The sequence below is a fragment of the Mesoplodon mirus genome (assembly GCF_964341445.2).
Source record: "Mesoplodon mirus genome assembly, chromosome: 4".
Lineage (NCBI taxonomy): Eukaryota > Metazoa > Chordata > Mammalia > Artiodactyla > Ziphiidae > Mesoplodon > Mesoplodon mirus.
In genome coordinates this window covers 53,626,307-53,651,455 of record NC_138979.1, presented here as the reverse complement: position 1 = coordinate 53,651,455, position 25,149 = coordinate 53,626,307, and the positions used below count along the sequence as shown (strand labels likewise).

General features: G+C 40.2%; 1 protein-coding gene across 1 annotated transcript in view; it reads right to left on the bottom strand.

The window, feature by feature from the left end:
* APH1B (aph-1 homolog B, gamma-secretase subunit) overlaps window positions 1-18,494 on the bottom strand; it is a 37,970-nt gene extending 19,476 nt beyond the window's left edge. The window contains exons 1-4 of the mRNA XM_082617314.1: window positions 18,305-18,494; window positions 16,770-16,940; window positions 11,708-11,778; window positions 10,765-10,887 (exon numbers count right to left, since the gene is read on the bottom strand). Of these exons, the coding sequence (XP_082473440.1) occupies window positions 10,765-10,887; window positions 11,708-11,778; window positions 16,770-16,940; window positions 18,305-18,417 (478 nt within the window). The 5' untranslated portion in view covers window positions 18,418-18,494. The remainder of the gene's footprint in view (window positions 1-10,764; window positions 10,888-11,707; window positions 11,779-16,769; window positions 16,941-18,304) is intronic.
* Window positions 18,495-25,149: the final 6,655 nt, after the last annotated feature.

Below are 25,149 nucleotides of genomic sequence, written 5' to 3'. Positions count from 1 at the left end.
ACCAGGGCTCGAACCCGTGTCCCCTGCATTGGCAGGCGGATTCTTAACCACTGAGCCACCAGGGAAGTCCCTGACTTGCAATTCTTAAGACCCCAAATAAACTCTTTTCTTATTTGCAGCCTCCTGCATTATCTTTTGTTTGACAGCTATATCTGCCCTTTCTTCTATGCATTATCACATATATTGAAGCCAGCCAATTATCCTCCTGTGATCAAGTCCTAGAGTTCAGCTACTTGGAAAATGCTCTTACTTATGGACTTTTCAGTTCATTCTCATCCAAAAGAGCATTACTCTGTTTCAGACAAACATTCTCAAGATATCATTAGCCCTCAACTTTCTTTCAAATTCTAGGTGGATATTTCTGTTTGCAAGGCTCTTTCCTGCTAAAAATTATCTCTGATGGATTGACCCTGTCTCCAAAGTAAAGTCCAAGCATCTCAGGTTAGCATCGAAGGCCCTCTACAACCTAGACCCAAATTACTATCCTTTACTAATCTTCAAACATATCCTACATGGAAGAAAACCAGAACTCTTACTTATACTCTGTCTATGCCTCTATGCTTTCACTTTTTGTTTTTTAACTGATTACCCCTTTTGCCTGAATGCTCTACCCCTCACCACCAGCCTACCCATTTCACTCCATCCAAATCTTACTTTTATTTAACATCTAGCTCAGTGCCATCTCCTTGGTGAATTCATCCTGATACGTACTTTTTTTTTTTTTTTTAAACACTCCACACACATTTACTGAGAACCTAGAGAGTCTGGCCTGAAGATGATGCCTATGAGCTATGAGTCACACACTCCTGAGCTGGAATCCTAGCTCCATGGTACGGCTTTGGGCAAGCTATTCCAACCCCTCTGAGCTTCTGTTTCCTTTATTTCTAAAATGCAAATAATGCCCCTGGGTTGCTGTGCAGGGAAGAACAGTGCTTTGCAAACCACAGTTTTTCAATAAATGACAATTACTATGTGCTGTGGTCTCCAGATTCAAAGATGAACGTAAGCCAGGACCTTGAATTTAGTGAGTCTGTACTAACAGGCGGGAAAGTGAAGCAAAGCAGCACGCAATTACCACATTCATCCAAGCTTCCTGGGCACTTGACTATGTTTTAAAATGCACTCTTGTTCACTCTTATAGATTATTTCTTCCTCTGACATTGTATTACTTGCACATTTACTTTCTTCCTCCCCTCTTTTATTAATCCATACAAAGATTTATTAGCACCCACTATGGGCCAGGCAATAAGGCTATCACGGTGAACAAAATACAGTCCCATGGAACTTCCTTTTCAGAAAAGAAGCGCGTCGTTTCAGTTTACTGTTTTATTAACACAATATCTAAAAAGGATCTCTCAAGACATTTATTAAAACATTGTATATTCCTACTTGACTGCTTATATATTCAGCTAGCACTACTTTCTGGCTAGCTTCTATAGTCGTAAGTCTTTACTATTACAATGTGCTATTTAGATTACTGGGATTTATTGTTTGTTTCCTCTGCAACTGGTTAGAGGTCCAACAGAAACTGAGCCCTGGATATCTAAACTATTCTGTCACATACATGTAGCTAGAGCTACACACATACTATTTTGAAACTTCTCTCTAATAAATGGAATTAACTGCAGCTAGAAATGAAGATTTGTTAATAGTATCTCTAGGGTACTATCTTTCAATTACTAAACCTTTCTCATGTCATGTTCCTAAATATATAAAATTCTCAAAGTCCTTCAGTGAGTTTAACCCTAAAATATGCTTTGTTCTTTTTTATTTTTTATTTTTATTTTTTTGGCCACACTATGCAGCATGCTGGATCTCAGTTCCCCAACAAGGGATCGAACCCATGTGCCCTGAAGTGGAAGCGCGGAGTGCTAACCACTGGACCACCAGGGAATTCCCATTGCTTTGTTCTAATATTCTTAAAAGTAGAAAAAACAAAAACACTTTTCTGAGTTAACCATGAGAATATCAAAATTATACCCTTTTATAGTCCAGATTAATAAAAAGAGCTCCCATAATTTTAATGTTTTGGAACATTAATCAGAAAGCTGAAGAGTTCTAACAAGTATTTTACATCTGTTTGTGAAATTATATTTCAATACTTTGCTAATGGACTTCCTTTTCTAATAATCTTTTACACATTCTCTTGGTAGAGAATGTTTCAATCCAACCTACTTCTAAGCAAAATGTTTCAGTGTTATCTTTAAGATGCTACATTTACTATTTGGTTCTTTAATCCTTTCCTGAACATAGCCCAAACACTCTAGCACACAGATTCATAAATATCTTCATTTTCATGCTTGTCCCTCTCTCCCTCATTCCTGATATCTACTTTTCTGTTCTTGCAAAGACAATGGCCTAATATAGCTACAGATCCTAATACTGGATCCAGCCAGCATGGAAACTGCTGTCATCTGGCTTCCCCTGACAACTTCAGAGCATCTCTATAACCAGGCCAGAGAGCTCCAAGGCCTGCTGCTGGATGGTGGCAACGACAGAGGAGGACTTCCCAAAGCCGAGGCTTAGCCTCAGCTGCCCAGAGATAGGATGTGATTACCAAAGGGCTTCTGGATGCTTTTTCCGAGGAAGAGAAGGGTCTGGGACTTCAAGGTTCTGCGAAGTGACAGACTCTCCTCCATCCCTCTTGGTTGCAGAAACTCACCAAATTCTGGAGAGATCTCCAATGACCTAGCCCAATTCAGGACCCAGAACTAAACCAGTGTTTTTAAAAATGCCTTTCCTGCAATAAAGATTTAACTTTACATTTTTGCTTTAAAAAATGTAACAGGATTCTGTGACCTAGTTTATTGTAATGTAGATGTACATATATTACTAAGCAAGTAACATTCTCCAGATAACATAAGACATTTTGAAAACCATCTCATATGACACAGCCATAAGAAAGGCATAGTACTGTCCCTTAATACCAACCAGATCAAAAAGAAAATGTCCTGAAAGCAATCTGAATATAAACAAATATAATGATATAAAATATCATTTCAGATTTATGAAAATGCTCCTGAAGGATGTTCATGAGCTGAACAGACTGCCAAGGAAGCAATGTTACATTTACAGTCCCCCTAGCAGATGGTGAAGAATGATGAAATTCTCTCCCCCAATTAGCCCATCAGTGTGGAGAGTCAGTGTTGGGAAGCCCCTTAGAAGTTGCTGATCTAGTCCCCTGTGCAATGAAAAAGCAGATCCCACAGGGTCCACTTCAAATACTTCCAGTTTAGGAGCTTATTTCATCAAAACAGTCACTGTGGGAAAGTTCCCTCTAAAAGCGAACCCAAATCTGGTCTTTCAACTCGGTGATTCTCAAGTGGGGGGATTTTGCCCCCAGAGGTCACTTGTCAATGTCTGTAGACATTTTTGGTTGCCACACTGGGGGTGGGCTGCTTCTGGCATCTGGTGGATAGAAGCCAGGGACGCTGCTGAACACCCTACAGTACACAAGACGATCCCCCCCGAAAAAAGAACCCCAAAAGTCAACAGTAACGAGGTTGAGAACCCTGCTCCAGCTCCTGATTATTAAGCCTAGGAAGGCCCTTGGAAGAAGCAAAAGTCAACTCTTTTTTTCCATAGTGGCACATTAAGAAATACTTGAAACTCTCTCTATAGGTCAATTATTATCCCAAAAATGCTGCATAACAAACCAAGCCAAACTCACTGGCCAGAGCTGCCATTGGGAGCATGGGGTCTAAGGCAGTGCTCACAGGAACCTAGGGTGCAATTCCCTAATTCAGTGAGTGTGGGCTCTCAGGATTCTATTACTTTGTATTAATGCTTCACAGACTTCACGAAATTAACTAGGACCTTCTCATGTCTGTCTCTGCCCTGGAGTAGTTTCAGCACCAACAGGTTTACCTTTTCTTTAAAAGTTTGCTCCAAAGCGTCTCTCAAACATCCATGCCTGACTCCATATATAAAGCAAAAGGTAGCCCATAAGAACTTGGATGGAGATTTAAACGGAAGTGGGAGGTAAGATTTGCAGTTGGATTAGATGTGAGTAACGAGAAAAACAGAAGAATCAGGAATTACTCCCAAGGTTTTGGGCCTGAGCAACAGGAAGGATGGAAGTGCTTCAACTGAGATGAGGGAGACCACAGAGATACCCTGCTTTAAAGATGCCATCCATGCCTTCTGTCCTCCAGAAATGCTGGTAAATCAGCAGTATTGCAAATCACTGTTCCACTGAATGTAAGGAGAAAGTCTCCTGAGAGATGGAAAAGCAGCCTACCATCTGAAACAAGGCACTTCATTCTCAAGATTGAAACCGGTCCCTGGTGCCAAAAAGGTTGGGGACCGCTGCCTTAAAATAAACCTCAACCTTGATTAATCCCTTCATAGAACCATGAAGATTTCCAAACTTCTATGCATGTAAGAAAAGTGGTTTTGGGAAATTTAGTTAAAACCTGTTCCAGGAATAGTGTTGGAAAACCTCAGAGTACACCAATGAAACATGTTACAATATGAATGATTCCCCCAGAAATTGTGCAATGCACAGCACTGACGTGCACACTGTGATTCTCTTTAGCAGAGCTGAGGGGAGGTAGAAGAGTGAGCTGGTACGAGCGGCCCCAGTAGTGACGAGCATCCTTGGTGAGAAGCGCGCATGGAGCAACTCAGTAAATGCTGGGACTCCAGCACATCCTCCTAGCACAGCCATGGAGCTGCAGAGGATCAAGCTGAGGTTGCTGAGCAAGGCTAGGCTCATCAATAAAGTTGAAGACAGGATTTTTTCTCCTTTCAAATTATAAATGTTGGGTATAGTGAGTAAACATATATTCCTATGGGGCTAAATGAAGGAAGATGCTATGCTGAATGGTATTCAAAAAATATTACCTTTTCCCAATGCAAATCATCTTTATAGGGTACTATCCTGTTCATCACACTATGAAAAAAATCTCTGTAAGATTCACTGAAAACACACACACACACACACAAAAGAAACCACCAAAAATTAAAGGCAGCAGTGGATGAAGAAAATAAGGACCAATTCACATGTGAAGATGACACAAGGCCTGAAGGGAGAGAGAAGCACAAGGCATTAGGCTGCCTGAACTGAAAAGGGGTCAGCAGGGGCTCTCCACCCAGCCATGTGAGCAAAGAGATGTCAGTGTCACAGAAGGTGACCTAGAACACATGTGGAAGAGCCACAGCCTGTGTCATTCTTTCAGTCACTCTGTGAAGCAATTCAATGAGCTGCCTGTTTGCACTCTGCCTAAAGATGGCTACCTGGGCTCTGTACACTTGATAATGTATCATAGGCTACTAGAGCCTGTAACAGGCCAAGGTTTGGGGAAAAGACATTCCAAAAGTATAATTTTCCATTCTCAGTTATTTGAGAAGCTTGAAGGAAAGACTATTACACTACTGATGTAATGAAAACATATAATGAAAATATATATTTGGTGACAAAACCAATGACACAGTATATGGAGCATCCTTGTGTCATAAGCAGTGACAGTTGTGATAATTATAAGAAATTAAGATTCTAACAAATTCAGAAAAGGATAAGAATTGCAGATTAAGCTCTATTGCAGATCATTTTCTCTGTATCATTAACAATGCTATAGTTTCTCTACCTCTCTGGAATTGGTAGCTATTTGAGACAGTCTTGCATGAAAAGTGCTTTCACTTAAAAGTTTAAACATTTAACAAATTGCCACATTGTATTATAGAAATTATATCAATACTTAAAACACTATGGGAAAATAATGAGTGAATGAAAAAAACTCACTGGGTTACAACAACAAGGATTTATTCTCATGCTCACTGGTCTAGAGGTTGACTGTGCTTTGGCTGATTAAGTGAGGCTGGGGTCAGCTGGACAGCTCTGCTACAGGCTGCTGGTACAGCTGGGTTTGCCTTGTCATTTCAGGTTGGGCCCAGGTCTGCTCTATACTTGTTCATTCGGTGGTCCAGGCTAAGGGGGCATTAACTATGGGGGCATGTTCTCTGGCACATAATCAGAGCCCAAGAGGGCAGAACCAACCATGCAAGTGCTTTTTATGTCTCTGACTTACATCCACTTACATCCAATTAGTGACTTACGTTCACTATTTGGCCAATTCGTGTCACAGGGCTGAGCTCAAAGTCAGGGGTAGGGAAGTACGTTCTAGTCAGCATGAGGTCAATGCAAGGGTGTGGATGTATACTTCTATTACAGGAGAATGACAAATTTGGACAAAAATGAAATCTCCCACATTCCCCTTACTTTTATTTTTCTTCAAGCTCAATATTCCTCTTCCCTTCAATCATACAGCTTGTAGATCTTTCACCATACTAACGATGTTCTTCTATACCAACTTTAGTTCTTCAGTATTCCTATTAAATCACAATGCTCAGAATTGAACACGATACTCTACATGTGATCTGACCCATACTGATTTCTCCTAGTAAAAGGTTTAGTGGCTGAAAAGTTGAAAACCTTACCTAGATAAGAGCACTGCTAAGAAAATAAAATACTGGGTTAGCCAAAGAGTTCATTCAGTTTCAAGTAAAAATAAAAGACACATTTTTCATTTTCACCAAGAACTTCATTGAACAATGTATTCATTAACCGAGCGAACTTCTTGGCCAACCCAATACAAATGAATGGTTTGGGGAAGTTTTAAAAATAAAATATCAGCTATCCTTACTGAGTACTAAAGACATTTTTCTTCTAAAGCATAAGGGAGGCAATTCAGAGTGATAAATCCAGATACCACATAAATTAGAGAAACTATCCTTTCTCCAAATTCTATTCTTCATTTCGAGAACCAAATTCTCTACCCCTGGGCTATTTTACAGTTTATAGAGCACTTAAATATATACTCTCTAATTTCATTTCATTCTCTACGACCTTGAGCTAGGTATTATTTTTGCCTCTGCTGAAAGATGAGGAAATTGAGGGGTTAGATGGAAGTCCAGTATTTCCTGTGCCCCGTGAACAATGTCTTTCTAACCTCCAGGACTACAAGGAAGACTGCTTCCCTCTACCTGGAACATTCTTCCCTGACAACCACCTTGCTTGGCCTGCCACCTACCATTCATCCTTTAAATCTCTACTCAGATAGCTCTTCCTCCATAAGCATTGCCTTTCTTTTTCTTTCTTTTTTTTTTTTTTTTTGCAGTATGCGGGCCTCTCACTGCTGTGGCCTCTCCCGTTGCGGAGCACAGGCTCTGGACGCGCAGGCTCATCGGCCATGGCTCACGGGCCCAGCTGCTCCGCGGCATGTGGGATCTTCCCAGACCGGGACACGAACCCGTGTCCCCTGCATTGACAGGCGGACTCTCAACCACTGTGCCACCAGGGAAGCCCTGCCTTTCATTTTTTTTCAATAAATATTTATGAGTTCATCTAGAAACAAAGAACTCCACAAGGTGCTGGGGATACTGCAGTGAACAAGACAGACAGTCCTTGCACTTATATGGCTGAGCATCCAGCTGGGGAGAAAGACATAAACAAATAACTACACAGTTGATCAATTAATTCCAAATGTGGTAAGTACTCCAAAGGAGAAGTACAATACCACCCGAGGGGGTTACAGCTTTTTTGTGCACTCATGGCTCTTCCTCATCATAGTATTTATCACACTTTGTTGTAATCAGCTGTTTGTCTTTATTCCCTGCTATGAGTGGAACATATAAACATTAACTGGGCTGTTAAATAAAAATACTTAATTATTTGTGGAATGAGTGATTAAATGATCAAATGGACTTGCCCAAAATACTAAATTAATGAGCCAGGGTAAGACTTAAAATTAAGACTCCAATTCCTATAACTTGCCTCTATACAGAATAACCAAGATACAGTAATGATTCTAATAAAAGTTAACGTTAGCCTACTACACAACTACAAACAAAAAGAATTAACTTATAATACATTTAATTTGTAAACTATGCTGACTTGTCACATGAAAACCTATGTACATACAGGTATCATATAGTGTACATCTTGTACTAACATAGACATACTAATTATACCCCATATTCCTGATTATTACTTAGGCATTTATAATGGAGTATGTTAAACTATTTAACTGAAAAATTAAAAAGAAGCTCATGCCTAAGTACATGGTAACAGCAGCAGTTACAAATAATATATGCAATAAACACAAATACACGCAAATTTGGGGTTATTATTTTTAAATGCAATAAGTAGTTTCTTTTTTTTTTTTTTTTTTTCCGTACGCGGGCCTCTCACTGTTGTGGCCTCTCCCGTTGCAGAGCACAGGCTCCGGACGCGCAGGCTCAGCGGCCATGGCTCACGGGCCCAGCCGCTCCGCGGCATATGGGATCCTCCCAGACCGGGGCACGAACCCGTATCCCCTGCATCGGCAGGCGGACTCTCAACCACTGCGCCACCAGGGAGGCCCAATAAGTAGTTTCTTAAGTGTTTAATTCAAAGGTTATGCTCCAAAGAATGATGTTATAACAAATAAACTCTAGCACATGATAAAGTAACAGCTATTCTTGACTCTATAGGTACACATCCACAGCATGGTCAGCCTGCCTTCCTAACTTAGCTAAAGATATTAAAACACTTTATTTTCTTTGAATTTATAGACATCACAATACAATCCCCAAATTGCTAGCACATTTTTTACTTTCTTCCAAAAGAATCATTTTAAGCCAATCTTATGAAAACAGCCTAGCTCACAAAAGGGAATTAGCGCCATCTAGTGACAGAATCTGGTAGAAAAATAAGTTCCACTAGGAGACTTGAGAACCAAAAAAAAAAAAAGCTTACGTAGCAGTCTAATAGACTGATTTAAGAAAATATAGAAAACTGCTGCAGTAACACCCCCTCCTGGTTATGTTTTATTAACTTATATTGGATGCTAACAGATTTTAGCATTAATATTACAGTTGTTCTAAAAATCGAATACTCATTATTATGTTCATTTTTTAAGACTGTCAGAAATATTCTAATTATGGAATGTTTAAAAGGAAGATAATTTGCTATGTTGGGGGCACAACTAAATAAGTAGGACCCATTCCACTGACATACTTTCCTGTCCTCTAACTTGTAGCCGGCCGTGAAGGGCCCTGAATAACTTGCAGGCCTTGAAAAGCCCTTATACATTTTTGTACAGGGACGAGTCATTTGGGGGGCTGTATACAGGATGGATTCCCATGAAAAATGTGTTGAGGAAAGACTAACCGGGTGGGAGTTAATGGTAGTAATCTAGACAGGAGATACCAAGGTCTGAACTGAAATGATGAACAAGGGTCCACTGGGATTGGGGATCACGATAACATGCAGCATGTCTCTCAAGTTTTTACTGCAGCAATTTGTTTTTTTAATTTGGTCATACCTCCTTATATCTTTTCTATTATGTTAAACTGCATTGAAATGCTTAATCACTTTTTTGGTCTTATTCCCTCTACAAGATAAGCTCCTTGAAGACAGAAATTACTTTAGTAAAGATGATAAATTTTTTTGAAAGGATTCTATTTATTCTTAATAAGATGATAAATTAATAATGATTTAATTAAAAGAATCTGTGCATAGGGTCACTTACTTCAACAATACAACTTGTGGAGACAAAAAAATACAGTGGGGTTTTTAGAAACTATTTTTTAAAAGATTCTTCTTGTGTAATTTAGGAGAGATCTTATATTAATTATGTATATTACCAACTCTCAAATGTGTAACCACTGCATCATGGGGACAATTTTCATCTGGTGGATGAAAAGCGGTTTGAAATGGGTTGGTCCTTTTACCTGCATCTTTGGATAAAGGTCAACTCATCTATTATTTTTTTCCTCTCAATTTCTTTTTTTAAAAAAATATAGTACAATTTATTTTTAAATGTTCAAAAGCAAGAATATTAAATTTTCTTTTTTTTTCAGATACACACATGAAGGTAAAACTTTCAGGTTTTACTTTCAAAGTAAAACATCGATACATGTTAAAAACCTAACTTTCAGACCTGGTTAACCCAGGGACTTTATAACACAAAATCAGGGCAACAGTTACCTGTGGGGGAGGAGTGAGGAGGAACAAGGGACTAAGTTCCTGCTGGAGTCCCAGTTCTTAAGGAACAGGGAAGATGGACTGTTACAGTTAAAATTAAATATATTTATGTTTAAATATATGTTTTTAGATATATGACATTACCTCACATTAAATAAGAACTATTTTCTCTCCTCTCAATTTCAAGATTAAATTATACTTCCCATTCCCAAAAGAGGCCAAGATGACAAATGAACTAAAGATTAGGGCTACAGTGAAGAGAAATATAAACTAATAAAAACAAAAACAAAAAAAGCATATAGCCTATAAAAATTCACTTACAATATATCAGCTATACAGCAACACTGTTAGTATAGTAACAGAAAAATAAATTTTATGCAAGCTTAGTTCCACTCTAAAATTCGACAATGCTCTAACTGTCTTTTTTTTTTTTTTCGGTACGCGGGCCTCTCACTGTTGTGGCCTCTCCCATTGCAGAGCACAGGCTCCGGACGCGCAGGCCCAGTGGCCATGGCTCACGGGCCCAGCCACTCCGCGGCATGTGGGATCTTCCCGGACCGGGGCACGAACCCATGTCCCCTGCATTGGCAGGCGGACTCTCAACCACTGCGCCACCAGAGAAGCCCCCTCTAACTGTAATTTTTATTTTCCTAGGTCCTTTCCATCACAGTGTCTAACAGAATCTTGCCTTTAGAAGATATAAATTTCTATACGCTTCATTTCCTAAGCCAGGGAACTCCACTAAGGATGATCATTTAGATCATAAATCTGAACATTCACAGCTACCAGACACATACCTGAATTCAGAAAGAACTGGGGAGGGTCTCCATGAATGCCCACTGTGCCCGGTCCCAAGGAGTCAGACAGGGTATTTACAAAGGAAAATACTCCACTCATGATTCCAAAGCCCAAGCCAGAAACTAAAGAGGAAGGAAAACACTGTTAAACCTTACTCATGCTGTGATTTCTCTTCAAATCAAATTCCCAAGGTCTAAGGAACACTATTTTGTTGAAGGAAAAAGGGTGCACATGCTGTTAGAAGCAGTAGAAAGCTGGCTCAGAAAAGGCAAGCACTTGGCTAAATGATGAACCGAGAGAGAAGTGGGGAGAAAAGAGGAAAGGAAGTGGTCAGTGAAATGTAGCAGAGAAAGGAAAAAGGAGAGAAAGAGATCCAGCAAGGCTCCAAAGGGACAGGCGAGACAGAAGGATACGATACTGAAGCTCTGACTTTAATTCATGACAACAGAATCTGTAGAATTAAGTTTGATGGAACTGAGCTTGAGGGGTGACTGTATTGTAAAGAGGGATCCCTGGGTCAAGCTGGGTGACTCAATTTAGGGACCCGGATCCAACCTTTAAACCATAATTCTGAAAGAAAAATACAAAGATGTATTAACTGTATTAATATGAAGAGTCCTCTCAGTACAGACAAAGTCATGGAAACAACCCAGAGAAGGTAACAATAACATCACTTAGAAATTGTTAACTAGAGGGTATACATGTTAAAAAACCTAACTGTCAAATCTGGTTAATATTTAATGGACACACAGATAAGGGTCACCTGCAATCACTTTCCTTTACATAAGGGCCCTGGAAAGCTAGAAAAATAAACAATGTACACCAATAGGCCAATGAGGTAGTAAAATACTACTTGAAACCTACAAAGATTTAAAAGATAAAGATGGCTTTTATGTCAAGTCTGATCTTTTATCTTTAAGACGCTATGCAGTTCTAACTTACCATAAGCCAGCAATCGCATAGAGGGTGCTTTCTCACCTGGGTTTATACTCTTCAAACCCTCACTGGATTTTCTAAAATAAAACCACACAGATAATTTTTTTAAGTAGTATATCAGAAAAACACATAAGATATTTTACTCTAAATCTAAAATCCATTTAAACAAACACAGCAAGTTTTCAATTAACTAAAGTCAACCAAAACTTCCAACCAACTTTTGCCTTTTATCTGACATTCACAAAGAGGAGGAAAAATAAGAAGAATATAATAAACAAGCCATCAGGGATTGAGTTTAATAATACAAAACAAAGCAATACTTATGACTAAGCTTAGGAAGTATTTAATTCAACATCATATGGCATCTACCACTCTGCATTTTTCCTCTTCCCAAAGTACTGTATCTTCTATTCCACTTCTTTGGTACTTTGTTGTATTTCCGCCTGGGTTAGACTTATTCTGCCACTCTCCCTTCTACCTTCCACTCGTTAGAACGTAAGTGGTGCTCACTCTTCAAAGTCTAGTTCATGCAACAATTGCTCAAAGAAGCCACCTTTACCAGTGATTGATAATTATTCATCCCATCTCTCCTTACTCTTAAATCCTACAACACTGACAGTGTGAACTCTCATATGGATACCTAATCAAATGGTCTTCTGATTCGAAAACATTATTTGTTTCATAACCCCAGTCAGGCCTCAGGGGAGAAGTAATCAGGGGAGAATAAAATGCTATCCTCAGAAAAGAAGATAAATGAATACCTGAATGAAACATTAGACTACTGCTCAATAAGAAATGATCTTCAGAGTGATCATATCTATGCTTCTGTCGTGGACAATTCGCCAGCTGACTATGAGCCCCTGCACCCCACACAAATGTGTGAGGACTGTGGCAGGTCGGCTCCACTCTTGTCACTATTGCTACCCCTTGTTGGCTAGAAAGTCTGCAACAACAATCCTGATGCAAAGGATATTTAAATTATATTTAAAGTATATTTATTAAAGCAATAAAGGAACCAAACATTTTACAAGAATTTTTCAACAAGTGCTGAAACAAAAATGAGTTCAATTAACTCTAAGAGTAGAAAATTAACCGGGACATGGAAATTATATTCTGGGTATTGTGTTAATTAAATTTTAAGGTATGTATATTCACTACAGTGAGCCTATCTCATGACATAAATATAACTATTGACTACATTAAGGCAACACAGAATTCAACCAAAATAGTAATAAACATAAGAAGGTCTTTGGGACTTCCCTGGCGGTCCAGCAGTTAAGACTCCATGCTTCCAATGCAGGGGGCACAGATTCAATCCCTGGTCGGGGAACTAAGATCCCCGATGCGGCCAAAAAAAAAAAAAAAAGGTCTTACTCAAAAGAAACAATTTGCCATTTCAGTGCTCTCCGTTTGGAAGCATCATTTGGTAGCAGGGACATGAGCCAAAATTTAAGTGACTGTCATCTTCTTTCTCTGGAGCAGTAACCACCTGAAATGTGCAATTTTCCTAAATAAACTTACCTGTCACAGGAATGTTGTTAAAGGCTAATGAATGCTTAGAGACCTATACAATAGCAATAACTTCCATAAACAAACAGATATAATGGTATAATAGAATCAATAAATTTTGGAGGATTTCTGTTTTATATAAATTGCTCAGCAATGAATAAAAGATTTTTGCTATTTAGTATAACAAAGTACTGCTATCACAAATATATTAAAGATATAAATTTAAGGTCTAGGGCCAACATTAGGAAGTGAAAAAGTAAAAAACACCATCAGTTTCCGTGTTCCTGACGGATACATCACACAACTGATAATGTAAGTGACGGTGATTTTTTTTGGGGGGGACGGTGATTTTAATCTGACCATTTTACTGAAGTGGAAAATTCTTTGTTTGCATTTATTATTGTTTCCAAGAACAAAAAAGAAAAAGCTCAATTTTTTAAATATAAACTTTGAAAAACAAATGATAAATCATACCAGCTTTCGTTTGTTCTGATTCACTTTATACGTGTGTGTAAGAGAGAGAAAGTACCAAGGAATATGCATATAAAGTAAATACACCACTTTAGAAAATTTTTAAAATAGACTTATGCCTTTTAAGACATTATAGCAATGATTATCTTATTATTTTTTCTATAAATGATTTTCTCAAATTACCAAATATTTATGGTATCAGCATTATAAGACAATTGAACTAAATTACAAAAGCTTCAATCCAAGCCAAAAAATTCTAATGTATGTTTTAGGCAATGTGCAGGACCATAACTTGGATTTTTCTTTTTCCTTCTGATTAACGTAGAAAGGGCTATCACATGTGGCCACATGTCAATTTCTCACAGTGCAACTCTTTGCTAGGCTGAAAGTGACAATTCATTCATTCAAGATGAAGTACTGGTCCTAAGACCTAAGCCATGAAATAAATTTATATTGGACTACAATGATAAATACTTTGATTCAATTCCATATATGTAAAAAAACTGGTGCAAGCTCTCCACTTTTTAATCTTGGCACCAAATTCAGATAGTGAAAATCTGACTGAGGCAGTACTTTAAACTTAAAAGTTCAAAACCTACTTTGGCAGTGGAGATAGTTAAAATATTGATTAAACTGAAGTTCCTATATTTGAATGTAGTAAAGCCTAAGAGAGCAACTTAAATATATCTATATAAATGTTAGTCATGAATAAAATATCATAATAATTCTCAAACTTGTTTTAACATGTAACTACATAACATCCAATATTCTAAAATGTGCTAGGAAAATACTGTACCATATTCCAAAGGTTTGTAGCAGATGCATTTTGTAAAGGCAAACAAAGGCAACTGTTAATACAGGTTTGTCCTATTATTTGTTTGCAAATCTCCAAATGTCCTTTCAGAGAAGCAAACATGGTTTCCCCAGAAGGCCAAAGAGGCGTCTGTGAACTTCCTGGCATGAGAGCCTGCAGACTGATAGCCATAATTCCTCCTGCATGTGGCCCTATGCCCTCACTGCCCTATTGAAAATGGCAACTCTGGGACTTCCCTGGAGGTCCAGTAGTTAAGACTCCAAGAGGCGCAGGTTCGATCCCTGGTCGGGAACTAAGATCCCACATGCCTCTCGGTGCAGCCAAAAAAAAAAAAAAAAAAAAAGGCCACCCATGGGGAATTCCCAGGTGGTCCAGTGGTTAGGACTCCGTGCTTTCACTGCCGAAGGCGCGGGTTCAATCCCTGGTGGAGGAACTAAGATCCCACCAGACACACAGCCGTAGTCAAAAAAAAAAAAGGCAACCCATGTTCAGCTTGTAGTCCTTTGGAACCTTAGGTTAGTGCCAATAAAGGGTTGCTTTTCAGGTGGAAACCGTGAAGAAACACAATAGTGAAGAACAGCAGATACCCATTTAGTCACTCCAGGTAAGTGAGGTTTTACAACCTCAAGTCCTAAGGGGTTATTAAAGTCACGTCCTGATCTATGAAAAACTACTGAAATTAGTAAATGCAAAACCAACATGAGCCAGTGATGTTGGAGACAGGAAAATCCAGTGCAACCCGAGGCTGAGTTAAGAGAACAGTGCCCTGTCAAGGGTGGGAAGGACCCTGCTCTCTGCACTGCTTCGACCACAGCAGGGTACTGTGCTGGGTTCCAGGCACAGGTAAATCCCAGGCACCAACAAAAAGGGGTGTCCACTGACATAAAAGAACAGAGATGGGAAAAGGTTTGGAAGCCACATCCATCTCTCCTGAGGGCCAGCTGAAGAAATGAGGAATGTTTAGCCTTGAAAGAGACAAGATGACAACCGTGTGACAGAGACTGCATTTGCCTGTGCAAGGCAGAGGTCAGAAAGAAGGAGATTTTTATTACCTTAATATATTCTACAGTTAAAATTAAATTTTGGAATAGTAGTAACTGCTGCATACCAGAAACATTCAACCACAGCTGAATGTCCATCTGTTAAGGGTATTGTATTCCCATGGAACCTGAAATGTTATGTTTGATTTTTATTTGTTGTTCCTTAATATTTCCAGGAACTAATGGAAATTTCGTTTTTAAACTTTTTCTCAGATATGACTTTTGCTTCTAAGCAACGGCTTCCTGGTTTTCTACTTGTGATTTACATTGCTTCATTATTAAATTTCAATATCTGTTATTAAAAGCAACAAGTAAAAAATACACAAGGCCTGGCATATTGGCAAGAACAAATTATCAGAAGCCTATTATAAGAGATATTATTGAGGTTCTGTCTTGGTTGCATCCATGAAATTCATAAAGTGCTTTAATTATCTCATTTGCAGAGATGAGAAGACATAGCACTCTATTTATCACTCTATCACCTTAACTAAGCCTTACTACATAATCAAAGCCAATCTCATGACTACCTGAAAGAAAATATGGTTCCAAGCTCAAGCTGTGTTTCAAAACAGTGGTTTCATGTGAGATCCTGATGGATCCTACAGATGACCTACTTTCTGGCCTAAAAAGGGAACTCATGCCCACGGCTTTTTTTTTTTTTTAATGTATTTTTCTATTCTGGACATGAAATCAAATGACATATCACAAAATGAACCCCTGTTCCTCCCTAATACAGTCAAAATAATGGCAGGCATAATCACCATAAGAATTATCTATTTTAGGTGATGTCAAAGAGAAGTGCGTATAAATTCTGATCTGTAACAGTTTTTGTTCTTCTTGTTCCAATGACTATTTCTCTAGCTTATTTTTCTCCATGGCACTTACTATCTTTTAATATACAATGTCTTTTCTTGTTTATTCATTTGTTGTCTATGTCTTCCCACTATAATATTACCACCATGAGGCTATCTTTTAATTATGATGTATCCCCAGTACCTAGGGTATGCACGGCATTGAGCAAATTCTCAAGACATATTTTTTTGAACGAGTGAAGGAAGGAATGAATGTCCACAAGTTAAAATACTCAATATTTTCAGGCTGGAAATGTACAATCCCTTGGCTTGGAACTATGTAGGAAGACATGGATCTTCAAATACAATAATACATTAATGTTTCAAACTACTAAATCATAATTCAAATAAAACTGGGAAAAAAGGTAAAGCATTTAACTTACTTTAAAAGTTTATAATATGCAAACCGGAACATTTCTTGGATAAGGACTGAGATTAACACTCCAAAGATCAGCAGATCTCTCTGTCTTGGTTCATCTTTGTTATCAGTAAGGGTTGCTGCCATGAACCAAATGAAGGAAGAAAGCAGCAGCGACACCAGCCAGAAGAAAGCTCTGAAAATTGGGGAGGGGGGGGAGTTACAAGTGAACAGGACTAATAATGATTTAAAAGCAGAAAAAATCCTGCTTGCAAAGGAAGAGATTTCCTGACAAAAAAAGTGTTCATGAAGTGATGCTCTTAACCAACTGGTCCTAATCAATGGTGCAGTTTCCCTGGTGAAATAAACATGCAGGCCAAGAAGAATTTGAGATTTTTCTTTAAAATCACTTTTTTCAGTGACCCTGCTGTTTGTAAGTACATCTGCAGACTAATTGCCAAAGACTGTCTGTCTGGAAACTTGGTTATTTGCTAAGCTTCCTAATTAAAGCTTTGCCCATTGATGTGCAAATGTCTTTTCCAGGAAAATGTCTACATCTCTATTAACAGAGCGATTGGTTTAAAATCCAGAGGTTGAAAGCTTGTGCTCTGATCTACATCAGTCTTCCAGGCCTGGTTTTTACAACATTCCTGTGGATTTTAATGATTATAACAAGCTTTACAGACCTCTTGCCCAAATCTCTATTGTTTTTTAAATGACACGTGTGATGCAGCATTTTCAATACAGTTGTGAGAGATGAGAAGCTCAAAAAAACAGCCTGGCCTCGCCTGGCTGTTTCTCTTGGTGCCAAGTGAGACTCAGTGGCGGAGAAGGTCGTAGGGGAGCTCCAATAAGAGCTGCCAGACAGGTGAAAACGGATTATGATCTCATTCGCCACCAGAGTTCGGTATTGACCAAGCTCCTGCAAGGATACGTACTACAGGTGCTGCGGAGTTTTCACAGGTTTCTACCGTTTGGCCGCACACCTGAATCACCTGGGACGCTCTTAAAAAGTCCGAATTCCACCCCCTAGACATTCCTATTCAGTTGATTCAGGGAGGGGTAGGTGTTGGGCATCGGTATGTTTTAAAGCACCTGATCCCCAGGTGCTTAAAGGCTCTTAACTCGCTTGGGATTACAGATGCCTATCAGAATCTGAGGGAAACTAGGGACCTCCCCCTCCAAAAAAATAAAAGATAGATATTTGAAGTTATCCACAATTTTTTAAATACAGTTTTAATGTATGACTCACTAACGCCCACCCACGGACCCTAGGCAAAACTCGGGAGCCAAGAGTCAGGGTTTTCTGAGACCCACGATGTTCTCTCTTTCCCTAGAGCTCGCCCTCTGGGGTCGCTGGGCTCTTGTTCTTTTCTCGCCGACCGTCGGAGGAGGGCGAGGAGTCCCAGGGGAGTAGGGTCTCCGCTCTCCCCCCTCCTAACCGTTCTCCGCTCCAAAGCCCAACGAGGACGAGCCGTTTGGTGAGGACGCCAGGTATCGCCGGTACCCCCGGCGGGGGAGGGGAGCCCAGGTCCGGGTTTCCCGGCGCAACCGCCTTACCCGATGATGAGGAAGATGATGCGCAACGGCTCGGTGGCGATGGTAAAGATGTAGAGGGCGAGCGCAGGCCCGAAGGCAACGAAGGCGCAGCCGAAGAAAACGGCCGCCGTCATGGCTACCGCAGAAGCCGGCGCGGGGGCCTAGCGGGGACGCGGGGGCTCAGATCGACAACGGAGAAGAGCGCGCGGCGAGGGCGGGGCAGGCCGAGGGGCTAGAGGCGGGGCGCGGCGGAGGAGGCGGGGCGCGGCGGAGGAGGCGGGGGCGAGGCGGGGCGCGGCGGAGGGGGCGGGGGGAGGAGGAGGAGGAGGAGGGGGGAGGAGGGGGGAGGAGGGGGGAGGAGGAGGGGGGAGGGGGAGGAGGTGGGGAGGAGGAGGCGGCGGCGGAAGGGGCGAGAGGGGCGGGAGGGGCGAGAGGGGCGGGAGGGGCGGGAGGGGCGGGAGGGGCGAGAGGGGCGGGAGGGGCGGGAGGGGCGGGGCTCACCTCCGGGCCTTCAGCCCGGGAGACTTAGCAGCTTCTGATAAAGAGGCGGCGGTAGCTAGAGACTTTAGGGTAGGAGCTTTGGCGCCGCCCCGCCCCCCCCCCACCCGCCACCACCACTGGTACGCATCCATCAGGCCAACGACACCGCCCACGAGGTGGCTAAGAGAAGGGGAGGTCCCTAACCCGCTTTGGAGCCAGAACTGGGGAAGAGTCCAGATCAGCTAACGAAAAACTCCGCGCAGGACATAGGCAGGATTCCATTTCTAAACAAAGGAGTCTTTTTTTGAAGCACATTATGCCATTTGTATAGTTGCGGGAACTTCGTGAAACTATGTACAAAACCCTAGCTGGGAGAGCAGTGACCCAGGCGATAACTCACAGTAGAAGCTGTCCATCTCGGGGTTGTTTTGGCGAGCTGGTTTTATTTGTACCCCACTCCCGCCAAGTCTTTAAAAGTTGTTTTTGAAGGCATTCTTTGATCACCCCGTAATAACAGTAACATCTCCCTGCTCAGTTTTTACTTGCTCATTTGTCTCCCCCATTAAAATGTAAACTTCTGGAGGGCAGGGTCTTTGTTTTTTGTTCTTTGTTGTTTTTGCAGCAGCAAGAAGGTGCTGAACTAAATATCTGTTCAATGAATGAAATAATTTTAAAAGTGGAACTTACGAACATTTGCTATTTTATATTAATTAAACAATTTCTGAAAGGTTTACAAGTTAAAACCAGAAGGTTAATTTCCGTAATCATTCACATCTAAGATTTATCTCCATGTCTAATGGGGATAATAATACGTCATGGGTTATTTTGAGGATTGTGCCTGCACAGTAAGTCCTATGTAAGTGTTAGCCATTCCTACTTATTCTTTAATGTCTATCGTGAATAAAGCTCTTGGAAATCAACACTGAAAAGACAAAAGTTGGGACCTGACTGAAGATGTTTTTGCAGCTCACCTCTGAAAAATGGGCCTTCAGATAATACAAGTATTTAATTTTTATGGTAAAATGTCACCTTTGTCCATTTGAAACAGACATATATATTCTCCTATTACTCCACAGAATTTTTCTTCATTTTGAAATGTCTTGTCCATCACCTGTTAAAACTCAGGTTGAGACAACAGTTGAAACTGATAGAGTGACTCACCATTAGACAGACTCTTCTGGTTTTATCCTGAATCAAATTTGTCAAATACAATTATATTACTTCAGCTCCATGCAGAAATGCCATCACAGAGGCATATCTTACTCACATCCTTGGTGTAAATTAAGCTTTTTTAATACAAGAAATTGTAAGCAGATAGGACAGGGGGTCCCCAGAGAAAGAGAACCAGGCATGGCTTCATTGACATAAGAAAACCTGTTTCTGGCCTAAGCTATTTTGTCATCTAAGCCTAGACACAATGCTTGTCCTTGAACAGGGCTTAGTAATTAATAGTCTTACGGGAACAAAAGAATGTAGGACTGTTGTTGGGCAAGAGAAGTGACAATAGCAAAGATAATATATCAGTAATAAAGACTCCCAGCTCTGTTTCAATGGTAAAGATTAGCCTGAAGCCTCAACCACCACATCAACTGGAACCTAAGGGGTGATGATGTTGACCTTTTCTGACCCTTGTGACTTCAATCAACTAAAGCTTGGACTCTGTCAACCTTTGCCTCAATCCTATGCTGAATTCTCCTCTGCTCAAGCGCCTACATAAATATGCATGTACCCTTAGCTTAAAACTTCCCCAGTTTTGCTGTTTGGGGAGACACTTCTTTGGGAAAGATCCCCAGTGTGCTCCTTACTTGCTGCAAGTAATAAATCCTTCCTTCTCCTGATCTTTGGCTTGGTTGTGTCTTTTGGCTCGACACCCACCAAGAGGCGAACCCCATTTTTTGGGTAGCAAAATGGCCATCTACATTTTTTCTTGCATATTTCATAAACTATTTCATCATCATTATTCAATATCTCTAATTTACTGTTTGAGTTCAGGGCTAGAAAAAAGTTTTGTTTCTCCTGACAAATGCATATGCTCAGCTTGAAGAGCTAACTCATCATATTCAGGCTTTATCTTAATTCCCAGGAAGCTTGGAGCTAAATTTAATAGTCAGTTGTAGCAACTATTCTTTTTTTAAATTACAATTACTGCCATGACTTCAGAATATGGCTTATTCTTTTATCCCTATTTTGATTTGACTATCCTGATTTTAACCAAGATCTGTGTCTCCATTAAAGGTGCCTCAAATACTTTGGAAGTAGACAACTCAACATGCAGAGCTATAAATTGGGGGAATTTGCACTTATGTTATCTTGACCATATCTCAGTTCAATTTTAGTCCCCAAGTCCAGTTAAAAAATGGGACGGCAATGCAAAATGTAATGACTCTGCCCCCCTATCTATGAAGACATCTTTAACTGATGTCTGTTGGAATAAAATAGAAAAGGAAATAACTAGACCAAACTGTCAAAATCACCAATAAGGTAGACTTCTTCAGCATTCATGGTTATTTACTAGAAACACTTATTTCAAGTTTTCTCTGAATTACATTTATATGATGTATGGCTGTTTAAAAAGCACTTTTACACTGATTTCCACAATTCTTTTACAAGTGAGGGATGTGAGGCTAAGAAGCAGTGCCATTGACTCCTTAAGTTTTTATGAACTTACTATGAGTTTTCTCCAAAGACTTGAAAACATACTAAGTGAGGGTGGGAGTTAAATCTCTAAAAGGTGCCTGGGGGAAAGAGGCTGGCACACACTATGGATAAGGATATCGACTGCTGGGTATGCACCTGGAGGAGTGGGAGGGTGCAAAAAGCAATACCACATTTTAGCAATTTATCCAATAAGGCTTGGACATGCCTACCAGTAATTCACAATATACTAATGAATTCACTTGAGCTTTATTTTCTGATAGTGCTGATAGATTTATACTCAACCATTTATTCATTCATTCAAAATGCATGCTGCGTGAGTGTGAAGTATCAGGCAAGATGCTAGGGATTGGGAGTACACCAATGAAACAGTTGTGCTCCTGTCTCCACTGAGCTTACAGTCTAGTGGAGAAGCCAGACAGGCAAGCAGAGGGGTTATGAGGATATACAGGAAGGGGGAAGGACAGCCAATCCAAACTTGTGAGCTGTTGCTAAAAAAGATGACACCCACTCATTCAGGTCTCAGCTTTGGAGTTAGCAAAGCTAGGAAGTAGGGGAGAAATGGAAGGACAAGTGGAAAGGCCTCAAAGTGAAAGAAAGCAGGGCATTTCTGAGGGACAGAAAGTAGTTCAGGATGTCCTCTCAGTGTGAGGAGAGATAAGACAGAAAAGGCCAGCAGGTTAGAGTTTACCTCAAGTCCTGAGTTTATCCAAGGGAGTGACAGGCTCAGATCTCCTTTGTAAAGAAAATGGAAAATGGGATTTCAGATAAGAGGTCTTTGGCATCTGCAGATGAATCAGGGAAACAGCAGGAGTCTGGAGAGAAGCAGAAAGACTGAAGAGATTTAGGAACTGTGCAAACAAAATTTAATGACATGATGAGCTACATGGAGTGAGGGAGGGAAAAAATCAAGGGTGATGACTTCTGGAAAGGTATATATATTCTAAAATTAATTAATATTAATTAATTTTACTTGTACTGACTGAAAAAAATGCACAACCTAAAAGTTGAGAATTATGTTTTATTCGGCCGACTTGCTGAGGGCTCGGGACTGCTCTAAAGAGCCAAAGGGAGGAGCCAGATATACAGGAGTTTTGAAAACAAAAACAAAACCCAGCGGTTAGAAGCGCTGATGATTACTGGGTTAATTAAAGAAAAACCAGACATCTCAAGTTAATGAATTTAGCACTCTTCTATGTGTGGGAAGATGCAAGAGTCTTGGCTCATTGAAAACATTCCTTTGATATGCACCTTAGCTATCTAGAGTCAGGATCCTGCTTTTCTTCATCCTGAGTCCCGTCTGGGTGCAGTTTTGGGGGGCAGCTGCAGTGGCTGAGGGCTTGATGGTCGCAGCATCCTTTGTTTACTGATATGGCATGTGACATTTTTCATCCACACTTGCTATGGGGGCATCCTCATATATCCCTGGAACTATATTGAAAAACCTAAATTTTGAGAGTAGAAAACATGAAGAAAGGGGAAGAGAGGGTTTACTCAATTTATCAATACATAAAGAGCATTCTGGGTGATTTATCTTATTAAAAGAAAATTCTTCTGTATTTAATAAAGGATAAAAGAGTGTAAGATATATAACAAAGACTAAAATAGTGTAAGATGAAGGCTAGAATAAAAACCAGATAATGAAGCTTCTCTTTTTATTGCCAAACTTACCGAGGCACTGATGAATTTACTTCCATTCTTTCTTCAAATTACAAGTAAATGGAGAACCAAACAGCTCCTAAATTACACTTAGCTTTCTTCAGCAACGTGTTGATTGTGATGACTACTGAAGTTCACTGATTCTTTCGACATTTATTAAACACATACTATGTGCCAGGCTCTTTGCCTGATACTGTGATTACAAAAACCAAAGACTCCCCACCTTACAAGAGCTTAGAGTCTAGTGGGGAAGGAAAGTAAACAGATGATTTGAATCCAGGGTAGTGAGTGACACTTTGGGCAGACACAGGAGGGCGTTCCTAACCAGGGATGGGTTGTGGCTGAAGTCTTTCCAGAGAAACCCTTACTGAATGAAGATAAGTAGAAGTTACTGAAAGATAAGGAGAAGTTAGACAAGGGGCAGGGAGTCCGCAGAAGAAGCAGCATAAGGAAAGGAATGACAAAGCATGTTATGTTCCAGGAAATGCAATTACTGGCGCGGTTCAAAAGGTACATATGAGTTAAAGAGTGACAAAATCTAAGGCAGGAAAGAAAGATGTGGGGATCGCAAAGGACTTTGCCAGGCTACAGAGTTTAGTTTTTTTTTTTCCCAAGGTTATGAGGATTAAATTTGGCAGGGGTGTAAGACTTCAGTTTTAAAAACCTGTCAGCACTGTGAAAACTGTATTGGAGGAAAATAAGATTAGAGACTGGAAGACTGGTTAGGAGAGGTTGCAGAAATCTAGGCAAAAGATAAGGAGGCCTGAACAAAGAGGCAAAAATAATGGGCAAGGAGATAGATTAGAGAGTAAGGAGTTAGGAGGTTGATTAACTGTTTGGGGATCTGGGTAGATGATGGTGCTATCAAGATGGAGAGAAGAAGAGAAAGAATAGGTTTCTCCTCTTGGGATTTAGAGTTGTTGGTGGGAATTGCTGGAGAAGGAGGAAAGATGGAGAGTTGAGTTGGAGTTTCAGACATGTTGTTTGATGTACCTGTAGCAGATTCAAGGGGAGGTGTCCAGTAGGCGGATCAACTGAAGTCTGGCCCTCTGGAAAGAGGCTGGGGCTAGAGATACAAATGTGAAAACTGTATTAGTTTCCTATCGTTGCTGTAAACAAATTACCACAAATTTAATGGCTTAAAGCAACACAAATTTACTCTCTTATAGTTCTGGAGGTCAGAATTATGAAATGAGTCTTACCAGGCTAAAATCAACTACTGAAGCCCACGCACCTACAGCCCGTGCTCCACAAGAGAAGCCACAGCAATGAGAAGCCCGTGCACCACAATGAAGAGTAGCCCCCGCTCGCTGCAACTAGAGGAAGTCCACACGCAGCAACGAAAACCCAACGCAGCCAAAAATAAATAAAGACTTGACCTTTAAGAAAAAAAAAAAAAGAGTGAAAGGAAAATAAGCTTGAGAGGAATTGTGAAGGTTCAAAATGGTTCTGGGGATGAACGGCTAAAGCTACCGGGAACATGCACCAGCCCAGGGGTAGAACGCTGGCAGAACATCGACATCCAATTGTGTTATTTGAAAGTGAAAACAACAGAAACTAAACACGCAAGGACTAAGAAGGGAAGGACGATCAATTTAAGGCTGCAGTTCTATAACAAAATAACCTCAATGTATGCTGAATGAAGAATGAGCAGGAGCTCTGGCCATTTTTCTCAGTCTTTAAGGAACTCTGGGGGGGGGGAGGGATAAATTAGGAGGCTGGCATTAACACATACATACTAAAATATATAAAATAGATAACCAACAAGGACCTACTGTACAGCACAGGGGACTATACTCAATATCTTGTAATAATCTGTAAGGGAAAATAATCTGAAAGAAAAATATATCACTGAATCACTGTGCTGTATACCTGGAACTAGCATGACATTGTAAATCAACTACACTTCAGTTAATAAATAAATAAAATTTCCCTACAAAAAACCAAGAAGAACTCGAAGTAAGATGTAAAGTTTGCTAAAATATCTCAAGTCTACCGTGGTTTGAGACACACACTTAGCAAATTAGAAGAAACATTTTTAAAATGTGCAATCCATTTCAGAGAGACGTAAG